Source organism: Halichoerus grypus, chromosome 8 (genome assembly GCF_964656455.1).
Source record: "Halichoerus grypus chromosome 8, mHalGry1.hap1.1, whole genome shotgun sequence".
NCBI lineage: Eukaryota > Metazoa > Chordata > Mammalia > Carnivora > Phocidae > Halichoerus > Halichoerus grypus.
This window is the reverse complement of record NC_135719.1, coordinates 50,208,398-50,229,916: the sequence shown is the minus strand read 5'-3', so window position 1 is coordinate 50,229,916 and position 21,519 is coordinate 50,208,398. Positions and strand designations below refer to the sequence as shown.

General features: G+C 51.0%; 2 protein-coding genes across 7 annotated transcripts in view; both read right to left on the bottom strand.

Annotated features, from left to right (window-relative positions):
- Nucleotides 1–2,676: 2,676 nt before the first annotated feature.
- DAPK2 (death associated protein kinase 2) overlaps nt 2,677–21,519 on the bottom strand; it is a 115,545-nt gene continuing 96,702 nt past the window's right edge. For 5 of the 6 annotated variants that reach the window (XM_078079222.1, XM_078079221.1, XM_078079224.1 and 2 more), the window contains 5 exons: nt 18,773–18,925; nt 17,667–17,712; nt 5,744–5,833; nt 5,571–5,654; nt 2,677–2,905 (listed from right to left, as the gene is read on the bottom strand). In XM_078079222.1, the coding sequence (XP_077935348.1) occupies nt 2,825–2,905; nt 5,571–5,654; nt 5,744–5,833; nt 17,667–17,712; nt 18,773–18,925 (454 nt within the window). In that variant the 3' untranslated portion in view covers nt 2,677–2,824. Of the gene's footprint in view, nt 2,906–5,566; nt 5,655–5,743; nt 5,834–17,666; nt 17,713–18,772; nt 18,926–21,519 lie in introns of all 6 variants that reach the window. The other variant, XM_078079223.1, reaches the window with a different exon arrangement.
- LOC144382882 (death-associated protein kinase 3-like) lies at nt 5,841–17,655 on the bottom strand. The gene has a single exon (XM_078079227.1). It carries the CDS (start codon nt 16,121–16,123, stop codon nt 15,614–15,616), a length of 510 nt encoding a protein of 169 aa, XP_077935353.1. The 5' UTR covers nt 16,124–17,655; the 3' UTR covers nt 5,841–15,613.

Genomic DNA, 21,519 nt, shown 5'->3' with positions numbered 1-21,519 from the left:
TGGGAGACCTAGTAGGTGCCATCAAACACCAGAGAGCTGGGCTGAGGGGACTCGGTTAGTGGGGCTTGATTGATACAAGCCTGGATGAGAAGAAGCCTAGGAGGAACAGTCTGTGGGCAGGGGGGAGTCCCGGACTGCGGACCCCTTCAGGGCAGGCGCCATGTCTGTCCTGTTCACTCTCCTAAACCCAGCATCTAGAACACTGCGAGGCACATACTAGTTCCCTGACTGACTCGCAGCCCATGGAGGTAGACTGATGTCCCCACTCCTCAACAGAGTTCCTTTACTGTGAAAAGGTGGACAGAAGCATGTGTGACAATGTCATCCATTTCCAGGAATGAAGTACAAGGCAGGGCGCAGTAAAGGACTGATGAGAACATGTTTAAAATGAAGCAAAGTGAAAAGTCCATCTGTTTCCTTAAGGGTCTACATAGTTCACCGGACTGAAGAAAGGAGCACTGTGCTAGGAGGCAGGAAGTCTGGGCTTTCATCAAACATTTTCACAAATGTGCTGTGTGACACAGAACTAGTCACTTCCTCTCTCCAGGCTTCAATTTCCTCTTCAGTCAAACGTAGCAGCTGGGCCACACAAACTCCAAAAGGCTAACTCTGTGCTCATGGTTGGAAACTCGGCTGGGTTTGTCAACGCCGGTCACTGCTCTGCTCCCCAGCAAGAGGGCAGTCCCCTATCCTCTACCACACGTCACTTCCCAGGAGCTCCCAGTGAGCCCCTGTTCCAGAACATTCCCCGCTGACGGATGAGCCCCATCACAGCCAAGAGCCCCTCACAGGCCCTGGGGCCCTGGACCTGGTTCCCAGCCTCAACTGTCCTCCAGAGGCTGCAGTGAGGCAGAGAGCTGGTTCTGCCTGAGAACAAGGACACCCAGGAACCACAGGTCAGCTGCAGAGCTTCCTCAACACACTGACAGCTCCTCTCCCTTTCTGCCTGGGAGCTTTTCTGAAACTGGGCTGCCTTTCTGTTCCCCTGGGGCCATTTTGCTCTGGATCCATGCACTGACTGAAAGCAGTGTGGCCCACTCCCTCACAGGATGTGCTTCAAACCTGCTGCTGACTCGGCCTCCCTTTCTCCCCAGGCCTTTTCTTTTCGGTCCTTTTTCCTCCCCCGCTCTCTTCTTCCTGGCTCACTTTCCCCTCACGCACCTTCCAAGACTTCCCCTTTCTTCCCACCTCTTCCCACGTACTTTCTCAGTCTCAGTGCCTCACCCTGACCTCTGGCTTCTAAAGACCTTCTCTTGGGCTTTTGGTCAGCGTCACCATTCTTTTGGCCTGGAAAGCAGGGCCCAGATTTCTACGTCATTAAGCCTCCCTTACTTCCAGGTCCATGTAACCCATCTCTTTTTCCTGTCCTTTCTCCCTGTGGGTCCTTTTTTGCCCTTCTCCATCCACATCTTTCAAGAGTCCCCTGCCCCGGGCGTCTGGGTGGCTCAGTCAGTTAAGTGTCTGCCTTTAGCTCAGGTCATGATTTTGGGGTCCTGGAATCGAGCCCCATGTTGGGCTTCCTGCTCGATGGAGAGTCTGCTTCTCCCTCTCCCTCTCCCTCTGCTTTTCCCCCTCCCCCCTTACTTGTGCTCTCTCTCTTCTCTCAAATAAATAAATTAAACCTTTAAAAAAAAAAAAAGTCCCCTGCCCCATCTTGGCCATGGTTGGCAAATATATTTGTTTTCTAGGGCCGCCCTAACAAAGTAGCACAGACAGGTGGCTTAAACAACAGGAATTTATTTTCTCATAGCTCTTGAGGCCATTAGCCTGAGACCGAGGTATTGGCAGGGTTGGTTTCTTCTAAGGCCTCTCTCCTTACCTTGTAGATGCCTGTCTTCTCTCTGTGTCTTCACACGGTCTTTCTTTGATGTCCTATCTCCTCTTCTTCTAAGGACACCAGCACATTGGATTGGGGCCCACCCCAATGACCTCATTTTAACTTAATTACCTCTTTAAAGACCCTTACTCCAAATATAGTCATATTCTGTGGTACCAGGGGTTGGGAGACACAACGGAGCCCCTACTAGCAGGGGCGATGGTAATAGTGGGGGGGGGGCACAGGCATTATATGCTGTGTCTGTGCTGATTGGGGGGCAGAAAACCTTTAGGGAAGGATGTAGAAGGCAGGTGCCCTATAGTCCAGAGGGGATGGTTCACCGTGACCTTCGGAGACACCCTCCACTCAGCACCCCAAGCCTGGGTGCTCGCCCAGAGTCCGGCACCTGAGCTAAAGAAAACCAGATGGGGATAGCCCTGGAAGAAGCCAAGCATCAGGTAAATCAGAAGTTTAATAAAAGTGAAAAAAAATTACAATACAGTGGGCTACTTTAGAAGGCCTAATCTGTTGGTCAGCCCAACATGCTGACTCCATGTGGGTTCTGGGAGGTCACAGGATTGGTCCGTCACACCCTAAGATTCACTTTTCTCACTTGTCCTGTTCCCATGGGGGAGGTCTCTGTCTTTCTGGTGTAATTTTCGACCAGGCTGGTTCTGAACTCCCTCATCCTGTGAGGAAACCTGCCCAAGTCTGACCTTCCCCCATGATGATGATGTTCATTGACAGCATTTTCTCAAGTCCACACCTCACCCGAGGTTCTGAGGTTGGCAGACAGGTGAAAGCCCGTTTTATGGAGAATAAGAGCTTTGAGGATGTCAGGGCCTCCCCCACAGGAGACGGCCACCGCTCCCAGGGGCCCCCTGCTCCTCTGTAAGTGCTCCTGAACCCTGCAGGCTCATCTGTCTCGCAAAGCGTTCGGGGATGCAGAACGCCTGGGTGCTGGTGACGAGTGGGGACCCGGAGTCTGCGCAGAGAGAGCCGGCCCACCTACGAGGTGCTGCTCCTCCTCCGTGGGTGGACAGCTTTCCTCTTGGCGATGTCCTCCTCTGTGTCACTCTCACAACTCCTCTGGAAAAAAAAAAAAAGAGGCCCAGGGCAAGAGGGTCACGAGAGGCCAGTGATGGGGTTGCGCTGGGCAGCCTGGCTGATACTGGGCCAAGGGGCCTGCAAGCCGGGGAGGTGGGCATTGAGGTGAAGGCTGTTGCTCCGTCTAGAGTCTGGGGATGGGGTGGGTGGGGGTGGGGAGGGACCAACTGCCTTGAGGCCTCCTTCCCAGGAGGAAGGAAAACAGGCAGCGCATCTGGGAAAAACCAGGCACCAGGAGACGCCAAATCATAATAATAATGAAGATGATATCTGGTGCTCTTTGTAGCTGCCACGTAACCAAGACCACTTGGGTAAGTGTTCAGGGTCTCCTGAACTCAGCCTGGAGAGGATGGGGGGCAGGGGGGAGCCACAGGGACCTCCCCAAGCTCTGATGGCCACTGCTCCACACCCCCTCTGCTCTGACTGGCTTAGGCTGCATCTTTGGCTTTTGGGCTCCATCTTTATGAAAGAGGAAAAGAGTAAAGGGCATTCCATGGCTCAACCAGCGTCAGGGCAGCCATCCTGGAGGTCACAGTGCCTTTTTTATTCAGGCCACATCAGTCTAATCAAATTATTTTTTTAAGATTTTATTTATTTATTTGTCAGAGAGAGAGAGAGCACAAGCAGGGGGAGCAGCAGGCCGAGGGAGAAGCAGGCTCCCTGCTGAGCAGGGAGCCGGATACAGGACCTGAGCCACCAGGCGACCCCAGTCTAATCAAATTATTAAAATTTATTAAAAGAGGTACTAATTCAGAAAGACTTCAGTGCGTCATAAATAATCTGTTCTTGGATGTTCAATTTTAAGGCTGCCTGAACAAAAGGACCTATTATTATTATTATTATTATTATTATTATTATTTTATTATTATTATTATTATTAAAGGAAATTCCCTTTGAGAAAACTGTATAATAGATGTCTGGGACCCAAGCCTTCCTTTTCCACTTGTAGAATGAGCCATTGAGCTGATGGCACTGAGTGGGCTATTTTTAAATGTGTGCACAGGGACAAAAATTAAGAAAGAAATTTACATTCTTTCCAATTACTCTCCAGTCCTGTCCCCCATGGTCCCCATCATGTGAGAACAAGTCACTTGCCGTACGCCCTGACAGGGCCTTCTCTCTCTCCTCCCCCTGGCCTGAGCCAGCTGGAAGTCCAAGGTCAAGATTAACTTTAGCCAGGGGCGCCTGGGTGGTTCAGTCGTTAAGCATCTGCCTTCGGCTCAGGTCATGATCCCGGGGTCCTGGGATCAAGCCCCGCATCGGGCTCCCTGCTCTGCGGGAAGCCTGCTTCTCCCTCTCCCACTCCCCCTGCTTGTGTTCCCTCTCTAGCTGTCTCTCTCTCTCTGTCAAATAAATAAATGAAATCTTAAAAAAAATAAAAAATAAAAATAACTCCAGCTCTGCTGAATAGCCACTTTTTAGCATGAGTCAGAGCCAAACAATGAAAAAGTAAGCTGGGGGAAATCTGCCTGTCATTAACAGGGATTTTCAGAGGGAAAGTCCAGTCCCCTTGAATAGCAGATGAGGAGAGCAGTCAGAGAAGGGACATGGCTTTGCCACAGTTGCTTAGGGCCTCTGGTGCCATAAACCCTCAAATCAAGAGCAAGAATCAAGAGCTTCGGCTGAAGAAAGTGGACCCCAGGATGTGGCGCGGAGGGAGGTCCTGGGATGCAGCCCAAGAGCTGCGGGTCCTGGGGCTGTTCAGGGCTGACAGCCCCATCTGTCCCAGGCAGCTGCCCTTCCTGTGCCATCCCAGACACTTCTGGGGCCTCCCCACATTTGATATGCAGCAGGGAGCATCTGTCCCGGGCACCTCTACAAGCAGAAATACTAACTGCATTCTGAAGCACTTGGCACTGCATTTTAGTCTATGGGGAGATTTTATACAATAATAACTGCTAATACACACTGAGCACTTCTAATGACAGGCTCTAAGGTTATGTCATCATTTAATCCTCGTCACTACTCTATGAGGTAGGAACTGTTGTTAACCCCATTTTACACAGGACAGCATTTTGGCACAGAGAGGTTAAATAATTTCCTCAAGGTCACACAGCTAGTAAGTGGCCGATATGAATTCTGAAAGTCTGGTTCCAGAGGCCACACTCCTGAGTAAGTTCCTCATTTTAAATGTACATAAACAGTAACAAGCTAGTCAAATATCATCTAAGTATTATTGTTGTTGTTGTTGTTATTGTTATTGATGGCAATCTAAAGCAAAACAGAAATGGAAAAATTGAAAAACGAATATTAAGCTCTCATTCTACAGTAGATCTTCGGATTATCAGGAATACATTTTGGATTGACTGTGGTAGCCGTGTAATTCAGAGCCCTCAAGGGCCCTAGCAGGCTGCAAGTCCTCAGGGAAAAGACTGGGGCAGCGAAGCGGCAGCAGCAGTCCCTTTGAAAGCCCACCAGGAAAGGATTCAAGATCCTCCAGAAGCCCATGCTGCCCCATCGGAGTGCTCCCCTCCTGGCACCACCCCAGCGGCCCCCCCAAATGTGCAACCTCTGCCGATCACGCAGCACAGAGGACAGGACGAGCAGAACCGGTGAGAAACAGTTAGCACCCACCTGCTCCCTTCCATCCCCGAGCTCCAGGCCACCCCAGAATTCTGCCCAAGAAGAGAACGCTGCATTTACCTACCAGGTCCTCCTCTGGCCTCAGGTGCACTTTCTTCATCAGGGAGCGGGTGAGGTGGTTACACAAGGAGACAATGCTGAAGGAGAGCTGAGGGAGAGAGAAAAGGGGCTGCCAGGTGAGACCGTGCACAGAGACCCGCCGGGGCCCCCTGCTCCCCACCCCAAACCCTGACACACCTTCCATCGCCTGCGGACATATTGCTTCTTGAAATTCTCCAGGTTGACCACAGACTCCCTGCGGACCAGGGCTTGCTGGTTGTCCACCGGCTGGGAGACAAAGCAGAGCTTGGTGGCTTGACACTGGGCTTGGGTCAGCAGCCACCCACCCTCCTTCAAACCCCCAGCCACATGCTGTCCTTAGCCTGACTCTGGCACCTCCTCATAGGGCAGGGCATGCAGAGGGCCATCGCATTGAGGCCAATGGTTACAGATTTCTCAGCTTTCAGGAGATGCCCCTGGTGCCATTATATTAGAACACAGCCAGACACACACTCTGGCTGGGCTGGAGACTCGTCCCCCCAGAGGGGAAGAATGGGAGGCAGAGCCTTCAATCACGGCTCACTTTGGGGAAGCGTCATTGGACAGCAGTCTAGGATGCCCACTGTGAGCTGGGCTGGTACTGGGCTTAGCAAAACAGAGGGCAAATAGAACATTAGGACTCCGTTCAAAAGTAAATTGAAGGAAATGGGGGCTTCAGTGGAGAGGGAGAGGAAATGGGATGTATAGTTGCCTTTCACAGCCTGGCAGTTGAAGCTCAGCTTAAATCCTGACTTCTCCAACAAGCTGGCCTAGCTTCACTAAGCCTCAGTTTTCTCATCTGTATTATGGGGATAATAGCTTTATTATGGCATAATTGACATATAAAAAACTGGACATGTTTAATGTAAACAATTTGATGAGTCCATTCCCCCTTGAATTCCTCCCTTTCTGTAAAACAAAGTTTGCCTAGATCAAAAGATAGGTTTCAGAGTTTCTTTGAACCCCCTGAAATGGTTTGCAAATTTTAGTCTGCAAACTTGTACATGAATGTTCAAAGCGGCATTGTTCATAATAGCCAAAAAGTAGACACAACTGAAATGTGTATCACCTGATGAGTGAATAAACAAACTTCTCTACAATGGAACATAATTCAGAAATATTATCCATAATATAGTTGAGCCTTCAACAATGCAGGGGTTAGGGCACTGAACCCCTACATAGTCAAAAACCCACATATAACTTTTGACTCCCCAAAAACTTAACAACTAACAGCTTACTGTTGACCAGAAGCCCTACTGATAACATAAACAGTCGACTGACACATATTTTGTATGTTACATGTTTTACGTACTGTATTCTTACAATGAAGCAAGCTAGAGAGAATAAAGTGTTGAGAAAATTTTAAGGATGAGAAAATACATTTACAGTGCTGTACTGTATTTATAAAAAAATAATCCACATGAAAGTGGACCCCCACAGTTCACACCTGGGTTGTTCAAGGGTCCATTGTACTGACAGATACTACAATGTGGATGAACCCTGAAAACATTATGTTGAGTGAAAGAATCCAGACACAAAAGGCCACATATTGTATGATTCTATTTACATAAAATGCCCAGAATAGGCAAATTGATAGAGACAGAAATGAGATTGGTGGTTGCCAGGGCTAGAGGGGGCGGGGGGCGCTGAGAGAGGACTCTGAGAGGGTATGAGGTTTTTTTTGGATTGACAAAATGTCCCGGAGTTAGATGGTGGTGATTGTTGCACACCCTTGTGAAGATACTAAAGACTACTGAACTGTATTCTTTTAAATGGGGAATTTTATGGTATGTGATTTATATCTCAATAAAAAATTTAATTTAATGGGTGTGTACACATATACATTTCTTCCAAAGAGAGCTGATCGATTTCATCCATTCGCAGAGAACTCTGTGACCTCAAGAAAATGAACTGCCAGGGATGACCCATACGGTGCCACCCAGCTCGATTTTTCTCTCTGCTCTCACAGCTTCCTCACAGCAATGCCTCATTTGGCTCCTCAGTGAATGCCGAGTGACGTCGCTCGTGGGTTCCTGGGCGCTGCTCTTGTCTCCCCTCCATGCTTGGAGCACTCCTCCATTCTTGCTGGTTTTTCATCATGGCGCTTGGCACGGGGAAGCGGGCACATAGGGCTGGCCCACACTGCTGGGGACCTAAAATCTCCCGGCAGGAGGCGCACTTTCCATGCCCACCCCAGCCCCTGTGCTCCCGGAAGGCCCCTGTGTGTTTCAAAGCCCAGTTCAAACATGACCTTCTCCAAGACAGCTTCCGAAAGGCAGTGACTCTCCCCCTGCCAGGACCGAAACACAGGGGAGCTCCCTCAGTATTCCTCACCAACCTCGGCCAGCTCTGCAGTGGGGCCGTCTCACTAGTGAAAAACAACTTGAGGGCACAGAAAGAATTTTCTTCATGGTTTTGTCAGTGTCCTCTGCCCCACCTCCTCCCCACCCAGAGCAGACACCGGTGGGTGCTTAACAGCTATAACGTTCGTTTCCCCGAGTTGCTGAAGAGACACACTGGAATGAAATCCTCGGACCCGGGACCTGCTCACTCCTGCCAATGACAGGCCCGGGCTTCTGGATCAGCAGCCGTGACATCATGGCTCCCCAGGGCTCTGCCTGGGAGTCAACAGAGCTCTGTGGGGGTCAGGGAGCAGGGAGGAAAGTGCACATACCCTTGACATTGGAGGGGGGATGAGAAAGCCAGGGGCTGTTCACTCTCCCAAACTAAAACACTCTTTGGGCCAGAGACTGAGGGGGGGAATGAGGGGAGGAGGAAGGAGGAAGACAGAGAGGGAAGAGAAGAGGATGAGGCCGCTGAGGGGACCATCCAGCTAAGCTCTCCTAGCTCTTTCCTTCACCGCCTCTCACCTCCTCGGTCGCACCGGCAAGCCCAGCCCTGGGTCTAGGTCTCACCCGAGGGGAGACACAAAAGAGGGCAGAGCCTGACTTTAACTGGTATCAAAGCCTTCCAGCAGCTTCCCGGCACCCTTGATGGAACCCAACAAGCTCACCAAGCCCCCCAAGGCCTGCACCATCTGGGTCCTGCTCCACCTGATTTCCTCTTCCCTCTCTCCTTTCTGTCGCTGTGGCTCCCACAGTCTGCTTGCTGGCTCAGGAACCCAAAATCTCAGGGTCTTTGCTCTTGCTCCTTCATATATTCACTTTGTCACTTTGTTCAGTCTTTGCTCAAATGTCACTTCCTCAGGAAGCCTTCCTCGACTTCTCTATATAAAATAGCACCCCAAGTGCCCCAGACAACGCACTGTGCCTGCACCCCACTTCTTCCTAACAGCCATCACTACCTGACGTTTTATTCTGTATTTGTTTTTTGTTACTCTCCCTCTCCCGCACCTCCCAGCAACTAGTATCTCCTTTCCAGGGTGATTCGCTGCCTCCCCAACCCACAGAACATTTCTACCTCCAACCTCACTGATGTCTGCATTCACTTTTGAGCCTAAGCCCTGCAGGGGACACTTGTACTTCACTTGGAGAGTTTGATGAGGTGGGATCAGCACACGCTGGGAGGGAAGGGACCTCTTTTTATCCACTTACTGATTGGCACTCTTGCCAGAAGAGAGAGGCCCGAACCCCATGGCTGGAAAGTCAACACGCAGTTAGGGGAATCCCATTAATAAGAATCCTATCTTCCAACTGGTCCAGCAGTACCAGCCATGGAGCAGAGGGGCCCAACTAAAATATGAGGGGGGACCATTCCCAGAAGCCATTAACAGGAGGTGACGCAATTGCTTCTAGGGCCCTGTCTATGTGCTACACAAAACAGCATGAACTCTGAGAAGGGGGCCACCCAGGCATAAATCTGTCAGGCTGGCCTTTCCTAATCAATGGGTCTCCTCGGTTGCCAAGAGGCTCACCACATGCTGATACTACCATCTAATCCTTGAAAGTCAGAGACATAAATTCTGCAGTGAAATCTGTTCCCAGAAGGAATATGGCACCAACACTTTTGACTAAATTAGGGGTGTCAGGGGGATGGGGCTGTGTTCTGCCTTTTCTTGGCCCTCCCCTCTCTGCGAACACACAGTACCCACCTTCCAACCTGAGGTCCTTTGGCCAGAGTATGGGCAATTCTGACCAGGCTCCTAGGAGCATGTTTAGTGTCTCGGAAAAATGTCGGAAAGGAGGCACGAAGACAGAACGCTGTGGCTGAAGTCAGGTTTTTTTTATGGAGATACAAATGGCCTTGACAAAGTCCAGCAGGGTGTGCTGGGTCAGCATCGACGCCCAGAGAGCAGAGAGTTGGAACAGCAGCTACCCCCCGGGCACAAAAAAGGAACTCTCTTTATAAGAAGAGGCACTCCAGATTTTCTCTCAATACCAGGCCTCCTCTAGAAACTGCAAACAGATTGCAACTTTTCAAATCTCCATCTGTGCCATTTCTCCAGCCCCATCCTCCATGGAAAGTCAGGGACACCTGAGCACCCACTTCCATCTCCAGCCTGGGTCTGTCTGTCTCCAGCCCCACCAATCTCCCTTAATCCAGTCTCTCTCTAGGTGGCACCTCCAACTCTCCCTTTTGATGGCTTCACTTCCCAGTCTTTCCAGGAAAGGAGCACATGAGGCTTATGAGGACCTGAGTGTCTGCCTCCTTATACGTGGGTGGGGAGATCTGTGGAGAGACTGCGCTTCTGCAGGTCGTCCTGCACATAGAAGAAGCCAATGGAAAGGAGTGGGATGCCCCCTTTCCTTGCCTGACCTGGTCTCACTTTCCTGAGTTAGGTCTCCGCACTTTTAATCCTCTTTCCAGGACCTTCAGTTTTCTGAGCAATTTTTTGTCCCCAGGAGAAGTTTCCAAAGCTCTCCCTCATGTACCGGTATGGAAGACAGGAGACCTGAGAGACGTCACAACCAAATGCCACGCATGGACTGTGTTTAGATCCTGATTTGAACAAACCACCCCCAACAGGACAACCTGGAGAAAAGTGGAGACACGGGAGTATGGAATATGTATCCACATGATATTAAGGAATGATTCTTGGTTTTGTCAGGTGTGATAATGGTACAGGAGTAGTATTAAAAATAAAGTGCTTAGAAATACATGCTGAAGAATTTATGAGTGAAATAAGTCTAAAGTTTGCTTTAAAATACTCCGGAAACAGCAGTGGTGCAGGTGCACGTGAGATTATGGGCCATAACTTGCTCACTGCTGCAGCTGGGTAAGAGGCATATGGAATTCACTATACCATTCTGGATATTTGTGAAAATTTCCCACAACAAAAAGTTCAAAGCGAAAACACCCCCTCTCTTAAATTCCTGTAAAGCTCCTCTTCTATCTCCGTTTAACAGGTCCAGGCTCCTGGCCCTAATCTGGGCTCATGCCCACCCCTCCAAATTCTACATGGCACCTTCTCAGGCTACAGCTTGGGAAGGAGGTGTTGGAGGGGGGGACCCTCCGGGGGGGACCCTCCCTGAGAACGTTTCTGCCCCCTGCTGACCCCCTGACCCTTTCTCAGTCCAAATTCATCTCTCTCGTTTTTTGGAATATTGGGTATCTCTATTTTATCACTCAGCATGGCCTTTCCCATCTCCCAGTTCGGGGGGGGGGGGTGGTTTCCATCTGTCGCAGACACTGAGTCTTTTATTCAGGGGTTGTCTTGTCCTTATCTGTCACCTCCCTTCAGAGCCAGAGCACAATCAGTGTTTGTCCAAATGAACTGGTCCCTTCTGCTCCTCAAATATGCCCACTGCTGGGTCTCCTCTACAGGGCAAAGAATCTTCTCCACAGGCCAAGAGTTTCACAGACAAAGGAGAAAAGGCCATTCAGTGCCACAGACCTTTCCAGAGGCTGACAGTGGGGTTGGTGGCTGGGCACACAGCCACCTCCCACACGGGCTGGGTGCCCTGCCTGTCAGAGTGAGGTGGGGGGCCGCCGTCTTCATGATCACCTGTGGGGGAGGGTGGGCAGTGCGGGGAGAGGGCTCGCGGGGGAGACTGACTTCTCCTGCCATTATCACTCTGCCCCATCCCTTCACTGCCAGCCCCCTCACCGGTTACCAGGCTCTCTCCACCTTTCCTCCCGCAAAGCTGAGCTATCACGTGCCATGCGCATCTGCCTCAGAGGGGGGACAGGCTGCTGCCTTCCCCAGATGCTGACTCTCCATCTCCCTTGGGAATCCATAATCAGGAAGATGTCACACGCTCAGCCTCCCCGACAGCCCAGGGTGGCATTTGCACAGAGCAGAGGCCAACCTCTCGATACGTGCTGAATGAAAACTCTTCCTTTGTGGCTGATGTGGCCTGGCAGTGCCCCCCAGGCCTTCCTCCCTCTAGGTACCAGTGAAACATTCCCCTCCTGACACCCCATCCGGCCACTGTCAGCCCCGCCCTGCCCTTGACTCCACGGTTACGACACCAGCTATGGGCATGTGGCGGGGAATCCGGCGGATCCTCCAGCTGGGCGTTCCACGGGCCTCCTTGGGCTCTCCCCCTGGCATCAAGTTCTGATGCCAAAGGGTGACAGGAGTTGGACCGGCCAAGTGACAGAGGAAGGTCACAGCCTCCTCTAATTTCCCTGAAAGACTTGGGGGCACTTCTCAGTTCATTTGTGTTCGTTCAGAAGCTCTTAGGTACAGAAAAGGGTCTGCTTAGAAAACATCTAAATAATAAATAGTTACCAATGACAGGACATGAACACAGAAAGGATGATTCCTTCCTCCCACGATTCCACGGGAGGAAAACCACTTATGGTTCTGACCCCAGCTCTGGGGATGACCAGCTGCATGACTCCAGCCAGGTCTTGTCCTGTCAAATGCTGTAAAACGAGAGTGTCTGGTGGTTCGCCTCTCAGTACCTCCCAGCACGAACGGTGAGTGGCCGGTGCCACGATTCTGGACTAACTGCTTTCCCCTCCCTGTTCCCAGTCTCCTTAATTCAAATCAGCACCATCTTACTCCTGTAGTGCCTTTTATCTCGAACCTTCACAAGGAAGTTTAACCTGAGTTACTCAGCTGGGGGCTTCCTTTCTTTAGGAAATCTGGTTGTATGAGGTCAAGGTCTACTGACATGGCCAAAGGGCGAGTAAGTTCTTGGAGAGACTGGAGACAGGTCACTTGTAGCCAGTCTCCCAGGCAGGGCACAGGAAACAGGGTTTCGCTATCTCCCATTTCCGATTCCAAATGCACACACTTTTGGATCTCTGAAATCAGGACTTCTCTTCTAACCAACAGCATCATATCATTACAGTGGGTCTGAAGTGAAGACAGGTGCTCCAGGAGATGACCACACTGCTTCTGTCGGACATTGGGGGCCACCCAACCTCAGACCGTGTGACATTAGATTCTCTGCTTGAGGTTCGTTCGGATCACACGGATTGGGCAAATACAGAAAGCACACCTGCGTGAGTACCACCCACCTGGGGCTCCTCTTCTCAGGGGAGGATTTTTCATTCCTCCATCTAGCATTAAGGATGAAACACGTTTCCTTGCTTTCCCTTTTTTGCACGATGGCTTTATTTCTTGGTTTGCCTTCTCAGTGAAGGTGTCTCAGCTTTGGGGTGGGGGGAGGGGAGGCAGTCTCCTACCTCACTTGGCTTTTTTCTTTCTTATTTTTGGTATCTGAAATAACAATGCATCATATATTTGATGAAAATATGGTTTCTTACATTTGATAGAAACCGTTTCTGTTACAAATATTATGTATGATATTTGAGATGATCTGGCAGGATAATGGAAAAGGAGGTAGGTTTGCATGGGGTCAAAATCTCATGTCTTGTCCCAAACCACTTGCCATCTGTGCTGCTCACTGGCCATGCCCTCCCCTGCCCAGCAGCGCAGGCAGCTGACTAGCCTGGGATCCATCATGGCTCCCCATGATTCTTGGGATGAAGGCAGAGCTCTTTAATATGGCAAAGTACCACTGGTCATGCCTCCTCTCCAGACACATCTACACCATATACCCACCTTATCCTCTCCCTTCCAGGTTCCATGCCCCCTCCACCACCGAGCCCTAGCCCTGACAGCTCTGTCGGGAACACTTCTTTCTCCCTGGTTTGCTTTGCGGACCTCGCCTCCGGCATCACCACCTCAGGGAAGTCTTCCCCGACTAGATCAAACCCCTGCTGCCAGCTACACACTTCTCTTCCATAGCATGTGTTCCACCTGCACTTCTGTACTTGTAGAATGTTCTAGATTAATGTTGGAATCCTTTTCCTGACTGTGAACTCCATGAAGGCAGGAAACGAGCCTGTTTTCACTCAACATTGTATCCCCAGCGCCAACCCGACCGCCCGGCAGTTGGCAGGTGCTCAAACATTATTTGTCAATAGATGGATGGGTGAGTATGGGTATCTCTGCCCTGTAAGCAGAGAGTAAACTCCTGGAGTTGAGGCAGTTAGGGGAAGCAAGAAAGAGCAACAGACGTATCATCAGAAGGGCGCCACTTTTACCACGACCGTGGCCTTGGGCAAATCACAACCTCTCTGTTTCCGCAACTCCAAATTGGGAATAACACCTACCCTGCCTATCAGACAAGGGTGTTTTGTGAGTCTGTGAAGTCACTTTGAAATGATTCACTTTGAAATGATACCATCTGGTCTCTCACCCCAAGCTTCTAGCGTAGTGCTGGGCCCACACTCCACCACGCTCTGTCCATATGAGCTGGCTGACTGGCCCCTCCAGGGAGATGACCTCACACAGTCCTCAGGGAGGTGTGCTCAAAGCTTGGCGTCAGGTGGGGACCACTGAGCCTGTGCTTCCCAGTCTTTTTTTTTTTTTTTTTTAAGATTTTATTTATTTATTTGAGAGAGAGAGAATGAGAGACAGATAGCAAGAGAGGGAAGAGGGTCAGAGGGAGAAGCAGACCCCCCACTGAGCAGGGAGCCCGATGTGGGACTCAATCCCAGGACTCCAGGATCATGACCTGAGCCGAAGGCAGTCGCTTAACCAACTGAGCCACCCAGGCGCCCTGTGCTTCCCAGTCTTAAACTCTCAGAGTTTCTCAGCCCTTTCAGGGCCCCAGTGCCCTAGGTACATAAGAAAAGGGACCTTCTTGTCGAGTTCCTTTTGGTCTTCATTCCTAACACAAGGTTGGGGCCTTTAGCCAGAAGGGGTAGAGGGGGAAAAGGGGGAAATGCTGCCCCTTGCCTCCTGCTCTGCAAGCTGATCTTCAGACAGGGATAGGGCTAGATAGGACCCACGAACTGCACCCTCCAGGACCCACTTCTTGGGACAATCGTCTAAAGGAATGGGGCATTCTACCTATACCTGGCAGAATACATGAACTAGATGAAGTTGCTAACTTTACCTCTGGACCTGAACTTCAACGTGAAGGTGGATATTTATAGCAAAGTCTCACTATTTCTTCCCATAGACCTCATCTGAGGGTCAGGCTTCTTAGGTTTCTGTTCCATCCATATCGACCAGCTATGAAAGACCTTGAGTAAGTTACTTTTCCTCTCTGTATCAATTTCCTCAACAGTTACATGGACATAATAGTAACAACAATAATAATACCACCCACCTTCCTGCTCACAGAGTTCTTTAAAAGATCAAAGATGTAAGTGCTCAGTAAGTGAAAAGCCAGTGCAAACAAAAGGCAATATTTTCTCCGTGCATTTTAAATCCGTCCTTCTGTAGCAGGAAAGCACCACACTGGCTTACTGTTATCCCTAGTTAAAGCAAAGATTGCCCTTTGGTCTGCAGTCCCTAAGGCACAGAGATGGGAAGTGAGATGTGAACAAATCCATTATTACAAATCAATTATCAAGCATCTCCCCAGGGCCAGCCATCCTCCCTCCAGAGAAGGGTTTGCGGAGGGGTTTTCACTCGCAATTGTTTTAACAGCCTGGCTGCTCTCTGTGCCAGCCACCCCCCAAGAAACCCAGGTTGGTGAGAGGAGGTGCAGAATGAATAACTAGCTAGCACCTTCCTGGTTCTGGATTCTGTGAAGGGGGTGGAAAGCTCTGTTACAGACACACACCCCGCAGGATAATTCTAGCTGATGCCCTGGCAGGGCACTCGGAAGCACGCTTCTGCAAATCATCCAGCATGCATCACCAACTAGATTCTGGTACTCAGAGCTTCAAGCCGGCCAAGACTTCCTTGCTGGCTGATCTGTCGGGCAGCTCCACTAGGGACTCCCTGGCGTCCCTGTGGAACACGGAGCCCAGGCCATCTGCGTTCCTATTCTCCAGCTGGAAGCTGCCCACCAGTTCCTGGATCCACTGTAGGTCTGCTGAGAACGCCTGCCTTAAAGCTTCAAACTGTGCCTGCAGATGGTCCAATTTCCTGGCCATGCTTCCGAGACTGGCCCCTGTGGCCCGGATGTCTTCTCGCAGGAGCTTCTTCAAGGACTCCACTTTGCGGAACTCGTACTTGAGCTGGGATAGGTCATGCCGGGCGCTCTCGCTCTCCTCTCGGTACCAAGCTTCCTTCTCGTTGTATATGGAGACCAGGGCCTCCATATCGTCCTGGATGGTGTCGTGGGTCCCTGCCAGGGCACGGCATCCCCAGTCGACCTGAGCCACGTCCTCTACTACACGGGCAAAACGCTCGAAGTTGACGTAGGTGTTATTGGGGGGCATGCTCGAGTGGCATTTGAGGGTGTATTCTCTCAGGCGCTTGGTCTTCAGCTGGGGGGGCTCTGTCTTCTGCTGTTCCGGGGCTCTGACTTCTCCTTTGGACTGGTGGGTGTTTAGATAGAACAGCCAGAATTAAGTTGATGCCTGATCCGAAGGGCAGTTCAAGGTGCAGGCAGAAGGCACACATTCACTGCATGCATCAGGCCACGGGGAGGACCACGGTGGGATGAGCATCCCCACAGATGATGAAAAAGATTAAAGAGTACAGGGGTGCTGCCTGCATGCTCACTTCAGGGTGGGGGAGGGGTCCACGGCCATTAGAGGAGGTCTCCACACGCATAGCATTTAGGGAGCTCACACGGGCAAGCAGGCTATAGCCACGACTCTGCAGGCATCCACTCAAAGGTAGGAGCAGACAAGGCCATGGCTGACAGAGGGGGGCTGAGGGACCTTTCTCCTTCGGGGCCGGTTGGCATCCCAGGCCTAGGCAACTCAGCACACTAAGCCTGAGAGACTCCCTCGCTCTGGGCTCTGGGCCCACTCCAAACCTAGAGGGCCCTTGGCCTTCCCCATCCTTTAATGAGCAGATGAACGTGACCTTCTCCAAAGCATTCCAGCCCTCCCTGTCCTCCATCCTCCATAGGCCCTATCCTTCCGCATCTGCATGCTCAGATCATCCTAGCCAGCCCTCTCCTCGCAATGCGGGTGAACGGGAAGTCTGGTGAGGCCCAGGGAGTACACATCTCATCAGGCAGCAGAAGTAGGGCCAGAATCCCAGTCTCCTGATTCTCACCCCACCAAAGTGTTTTGTTTTTTTGTAAGTAATCTCTACGCCCTATGTGGGGCTTGGAGGCTTGAACTCCCAACTCCAAGGTCAATAGTCACATGCTCTGCAGCTGAGCCAGTCAGACGCCCCTCGGCAAAGTGCTTTTAACTAGCACTTTACTGTACCGTGACTAGACAGCAAGACCCTCCCCAAACCAGCGGCTGGAAGCCCAATTACGAAGCAGGTTAGGCGGGGAGTCGCCTTCGTGCCCCCATCTCCCCAGAGGGAACAGCATTGCCCTGGGGGTGGCCACCTCTCTTCCCCACCAGGCTTCCCATCTCCGAGCCCTGTTCTGGTCAGAGTGTCATCCTTTACTCTGAGTGCCGAAAGTTAGAAAGAAGGAGCCTTGGTTACAGAGTTGAGGTTTTAATTGTCATTGCTTTCTCTCTACAACTTGGGAGTCCTGATTTCTGCTCTGAGAGTGACAGTGACACGTCCTCTGACAAAGTACGCTTTGTAAGATGGCCCCAAAGAAAAAGGTTTCAACGGAGCTTTGTGAGGTTTCATTTCATAAGTCACCTGAACCTGTGAAATACAAACTTAAACCTATGAACCTATTTGAACAAATCCAGACCATTTGGCACCCCCGCCCGGCTTTCATCGGTGCCCGAGGGTGGGTGTTTCTAGCAAAGGTCTTTCGGTGGGCCCTCTGCATCTGGCCACCCACCCAGAGAGATTGCCGACCTGCTTGCTCACTGGCACTCCACACCATGCCCTTACCGTGATCCAGGGGTGTCTGAGAGCCTCCTGGATTGTGAGCCGTTTCCTGCAACGAGGATCAGAAAACAGTGATGATCCATGAAGACAGAAGCTGAGAGCAATGGTCTCCATTCTTACTCTTGTCAGACCCGCACTGTGGCATTCTTTGACCATTGCCACTGAACCAGAATAATGGGGGATGCAGAGATGGATGGGAACTGGCTGAAGTCCCCGCATTCCAGAGAAAGTGGTCCAGGCAGGCCCCTCAGTAGAGTGACATTACGTAAACCCTCATCTTTGGTCCTGAACTTCAAGCGCCTAACGCCACACTCTATGAGAGTCATAAGTGCTCTTGTGAGCTTTAGCTCTCCACAGACCACGAAACCTCGGTGTTTTTCTATTTGCTTCCCAGATCCCTTTTCCGTCCTTCCCTGCTCTGGTAGGGACCTGACCTAGCACTGCTGTTGGATGGGGAAACCAGGCCCCTGCCCTTTAGAGGACCCCATTCTGGCTCTCTCTGAAGTCTGTGGGACCAAGAGGACATGGCCTTCTAGAATCTGGAGATCTCATTCCTGTCCCATCTAGTCCATGCTCTGGGCACCCAGCACCTTAGAATCCCCGGCCTATCTCCTGCTTTGACTCTATAGCCACGGGGCTCACCCTGGGCCCCAAGAAGGGGTAGGATTAGCATGTCTCCTATTCTCCCACTTACTGGCCCCTCTGAGTCTGCCTCCCCCAACTCCCACCTGAATTGGTTTAGAAACTCTGCCACTTTCCTTTTCAAATCCTAGTTCTAGGTGCCTTTGGGACAGACCGGAAAAGATGATGTGCCCTAGAGAAACACAGGCTGATTTTCAAACATGCATGTGTGCATACACGCGCACGCGTGCGCACACATACACACAGAGCTATTTGTACTTTGGCAAGAAAGAAAGCAGAAAGACTTGAGCAAGTAAGATGAATGCCAAGTCTCAGCTAATCCACACTTCTCAGCACCTGCCCAGATTAGATCACAATGGTTCAGATGGCAGCCCATGGCAAAGTAGGGACAGAATGACATGTCTTTGGGAGAGGGGACAGGAGAAGGTCAGTACCCCAGAAGCCCATGCCTTTCTCTGTCATCTTACCGGGTGTCTTTAACCAGAAGCTTCCGAATGAAGTCCTTGGCGAGCTCACTGGTCTGGCTGAAGAATTCCTCGTCAAAGTCGTAACTCACTGCTGTGATATTTGTTAGCGTTTCCTGCTTCGTGTCTCCCAGGAAAGGGGATGCTCCACTTAGGCTGAGCACACAGAGAGGGAACACGTGACTGTAGTTAAGTAGACAGAGGTGGGGGTGATGGAATCAGGGAACCCTGACTCATACTGTTGCATGGGGGTGGGAGGCTCCTAGCAACACCGCCTGCCCTCCTCTGGGCAGCCAGTCAGCAGCCTTTTCAGCTAACAGTTGAATTCAATCTACTTTATGGAGCTCCTACTAAGTACGTGACAGAGAGAAACTGTGTCTGCAAGGAACTTGAAGAGAAGGGGAGGAAACACAGGGACATGGCTTTTCATAATCCCAAGCAGAATAAAGCAGAATATAATGGAAGACCAGACGAAGGACTGGGGGAGCACAGGACAGAGGGGAAACCCAATGCAGGCTTCATGGGGGAGTTGACATTTGTATCAGCTGCGTCTTGAAGAATGAAGAGGCTATCAGCAGTCAGAGGAGATGAAAGGTCTTCTAGACTAAGGGAACAGCTTGAGCCAAACCTGAGAGGTGTGGGAAGAGATGGGCCATTAGGGCCTAGACAGGTGTGTCAGGTTCCCCTGCAGGGTTTGTCAAGAATGTGTCATTCAGATAGTGACTCCCAAATCTACTGTTTCCTGACTCATACTGGGATACCTCTTATGGGATACCTCTCCCTAGATGTGCCATTGTCACTGTGCCCTAACCTCCCTCCACGAGCTCCCTGCCTTGATTAATGATGTCCCTTCACGGATGCACCCAAGCTAGAACACAGGGACCACCTCTGACTCTTGCATCCATTCCCTCACCACATCTAACCGGCCCCAAACTCTTGCTGGTTTTATTTACTAAATATCTCTTGAAGGTCATCCCCAACCCACTGCCACTTTCTTGGCAGAGTGGCAGCAAGGTGCACTGGGAAAATTTTGATATTTCAGTCCCGGATTTGAATCCCAGCTCTGCTACTCAATAGCTGTATGAACCTAGGTAAGTTACTCAACCTCTCTGAGCTGCAGTTTCCTTCTCTATAAAATGAAGAACATAAAAGCCTCCACCTCACATGATTGTTGTAAAGAATAAATACATTGACAGTGCTCCCTGCAATCTTGCTCATTCTAAGCGCTCTGGAATTGGTGGCCATTATTTCTGTCTTTGAACCCAAAGAACCTTCTATGACTCCCCATTTTGAACAGGATCACATCTAAACTCGTTAAATCTTCCACAGCCCCAGCAAACCAGTGCCTCTCCCAGCGGTGTCTCACAGAGACGTGTTCATACATCCAGCGTGACTTTGGTCCCACTGAGTACGACTTAGCTGTGTGGTGTCTCCCGACACGGGGAGCTCCAGGCAAGCAGGGCAGACCTCCTTCATGTCAGCATCCTGCATGCCTGGCCCAGTGCCCACCAGGAGCAGGCACTCAAGAAACTGTGTGGGACTCCAATGAGCTGCAAGAAGCCTATGTGCCTTGTACACACTGAAATTCCTCAATATTTCAATAAGGAAATCAGAGTTCTGAAAAAAAAAAAATCAAGGTTTCAAGAGCCAATGCAGAATCTGGAACCATCGAGCACTGCATCAGATTCTCTTTCTCTGCATCCAATTCCTCTGGGGCTTTTAAAAAATACTGATGCCCAGGCGCACCTGGGTGGCTCAGTCCGTTAAGTGTCTGACTCTTGATTTCGGCTCAGGTCATAATCTCAGGGTCCTGGGAGAGAGACTTGCGTGGGGCTCTGCGCTCTGCAAGGAGTCTGCTTGAGGATTCTCCCTCCCTTCTTCCTCTGCCCCTCCTCCCACTTGTGCACATGCTCTCTCTCTCTCAGTAAATATATAAATCTTTTTTAAAAAACTGATTAAAACTGATTAAAAAATACTGATGCCCAGACTCCATCCCTAGCAATTCTGAGATAATAGATCTGCAGTGGGCTTGGGCAGCGGTAGGTATTAAAAGGTCTAACGTGCAGCCAGGATCGAGACCTTCCTCCGCAGCTCAGGGGGGTCCACCAGGTCGTACAGAGCTCCCAGTCTGTGGGCTGCTGGAAAAGTCAGAGAACTGGCGTGTGGGGGTGTGGGGCACTGGAGCCCCCACGGCGCCTCTGGCTGCTGGCGGACTCTTACCCAGTGTGCCCTAAAAATAGCACGTCCCAGGTGTGCAGTGAGGGGAAGCCGGTGGGGAAGCACTGCTGGAATGCACGCTGACTCATCAGCCACGTGCCACGTGCCAGAGCCGCGCCGGGAGCTTTGCACCTGGCGGCTCATCTAAGCTGCCCAGCACACCGGTGGGCAGGAAGTTTGCGATTCTTATTTTCCTGATGAGGAAAACAGGCCCAGAGGTTAAGTATCTGCCCAAGGCCACAGAGATCGAAAGTGACAGATCCACTGCACATGGAGCTCCACGGGAAATGGCTGCTTAAGCAACTTAATATTTCGGGGCTGGGAAAGAGGCTCTGGGGAGAAACAAGAGAGCCTGTGAGAGTTGGGGAAGGAAGGGGAGAGGGGAGAGAAAGACGCGGGATCGGGGAAGGCACGGCAGCCTGGAGGGCTGGACCAAGGCTTCTGGGCGAAAGCCGACTTTGTCACAGGACGTGCAGCCTGGGTGTGCCTGGCCACAGTGGGGATGCTGACAAGGCTGCACCTCCGCCCTGCGG

Coding starts and splice junctions, on each gene's coding strand:
- LOC144382882 (XM_078079227.1), bottom strand. CDS start 16,123: ATGCCCCCCAATAACACCTACGTCAACTTCGAGCGTTTTGCCCGTGTA.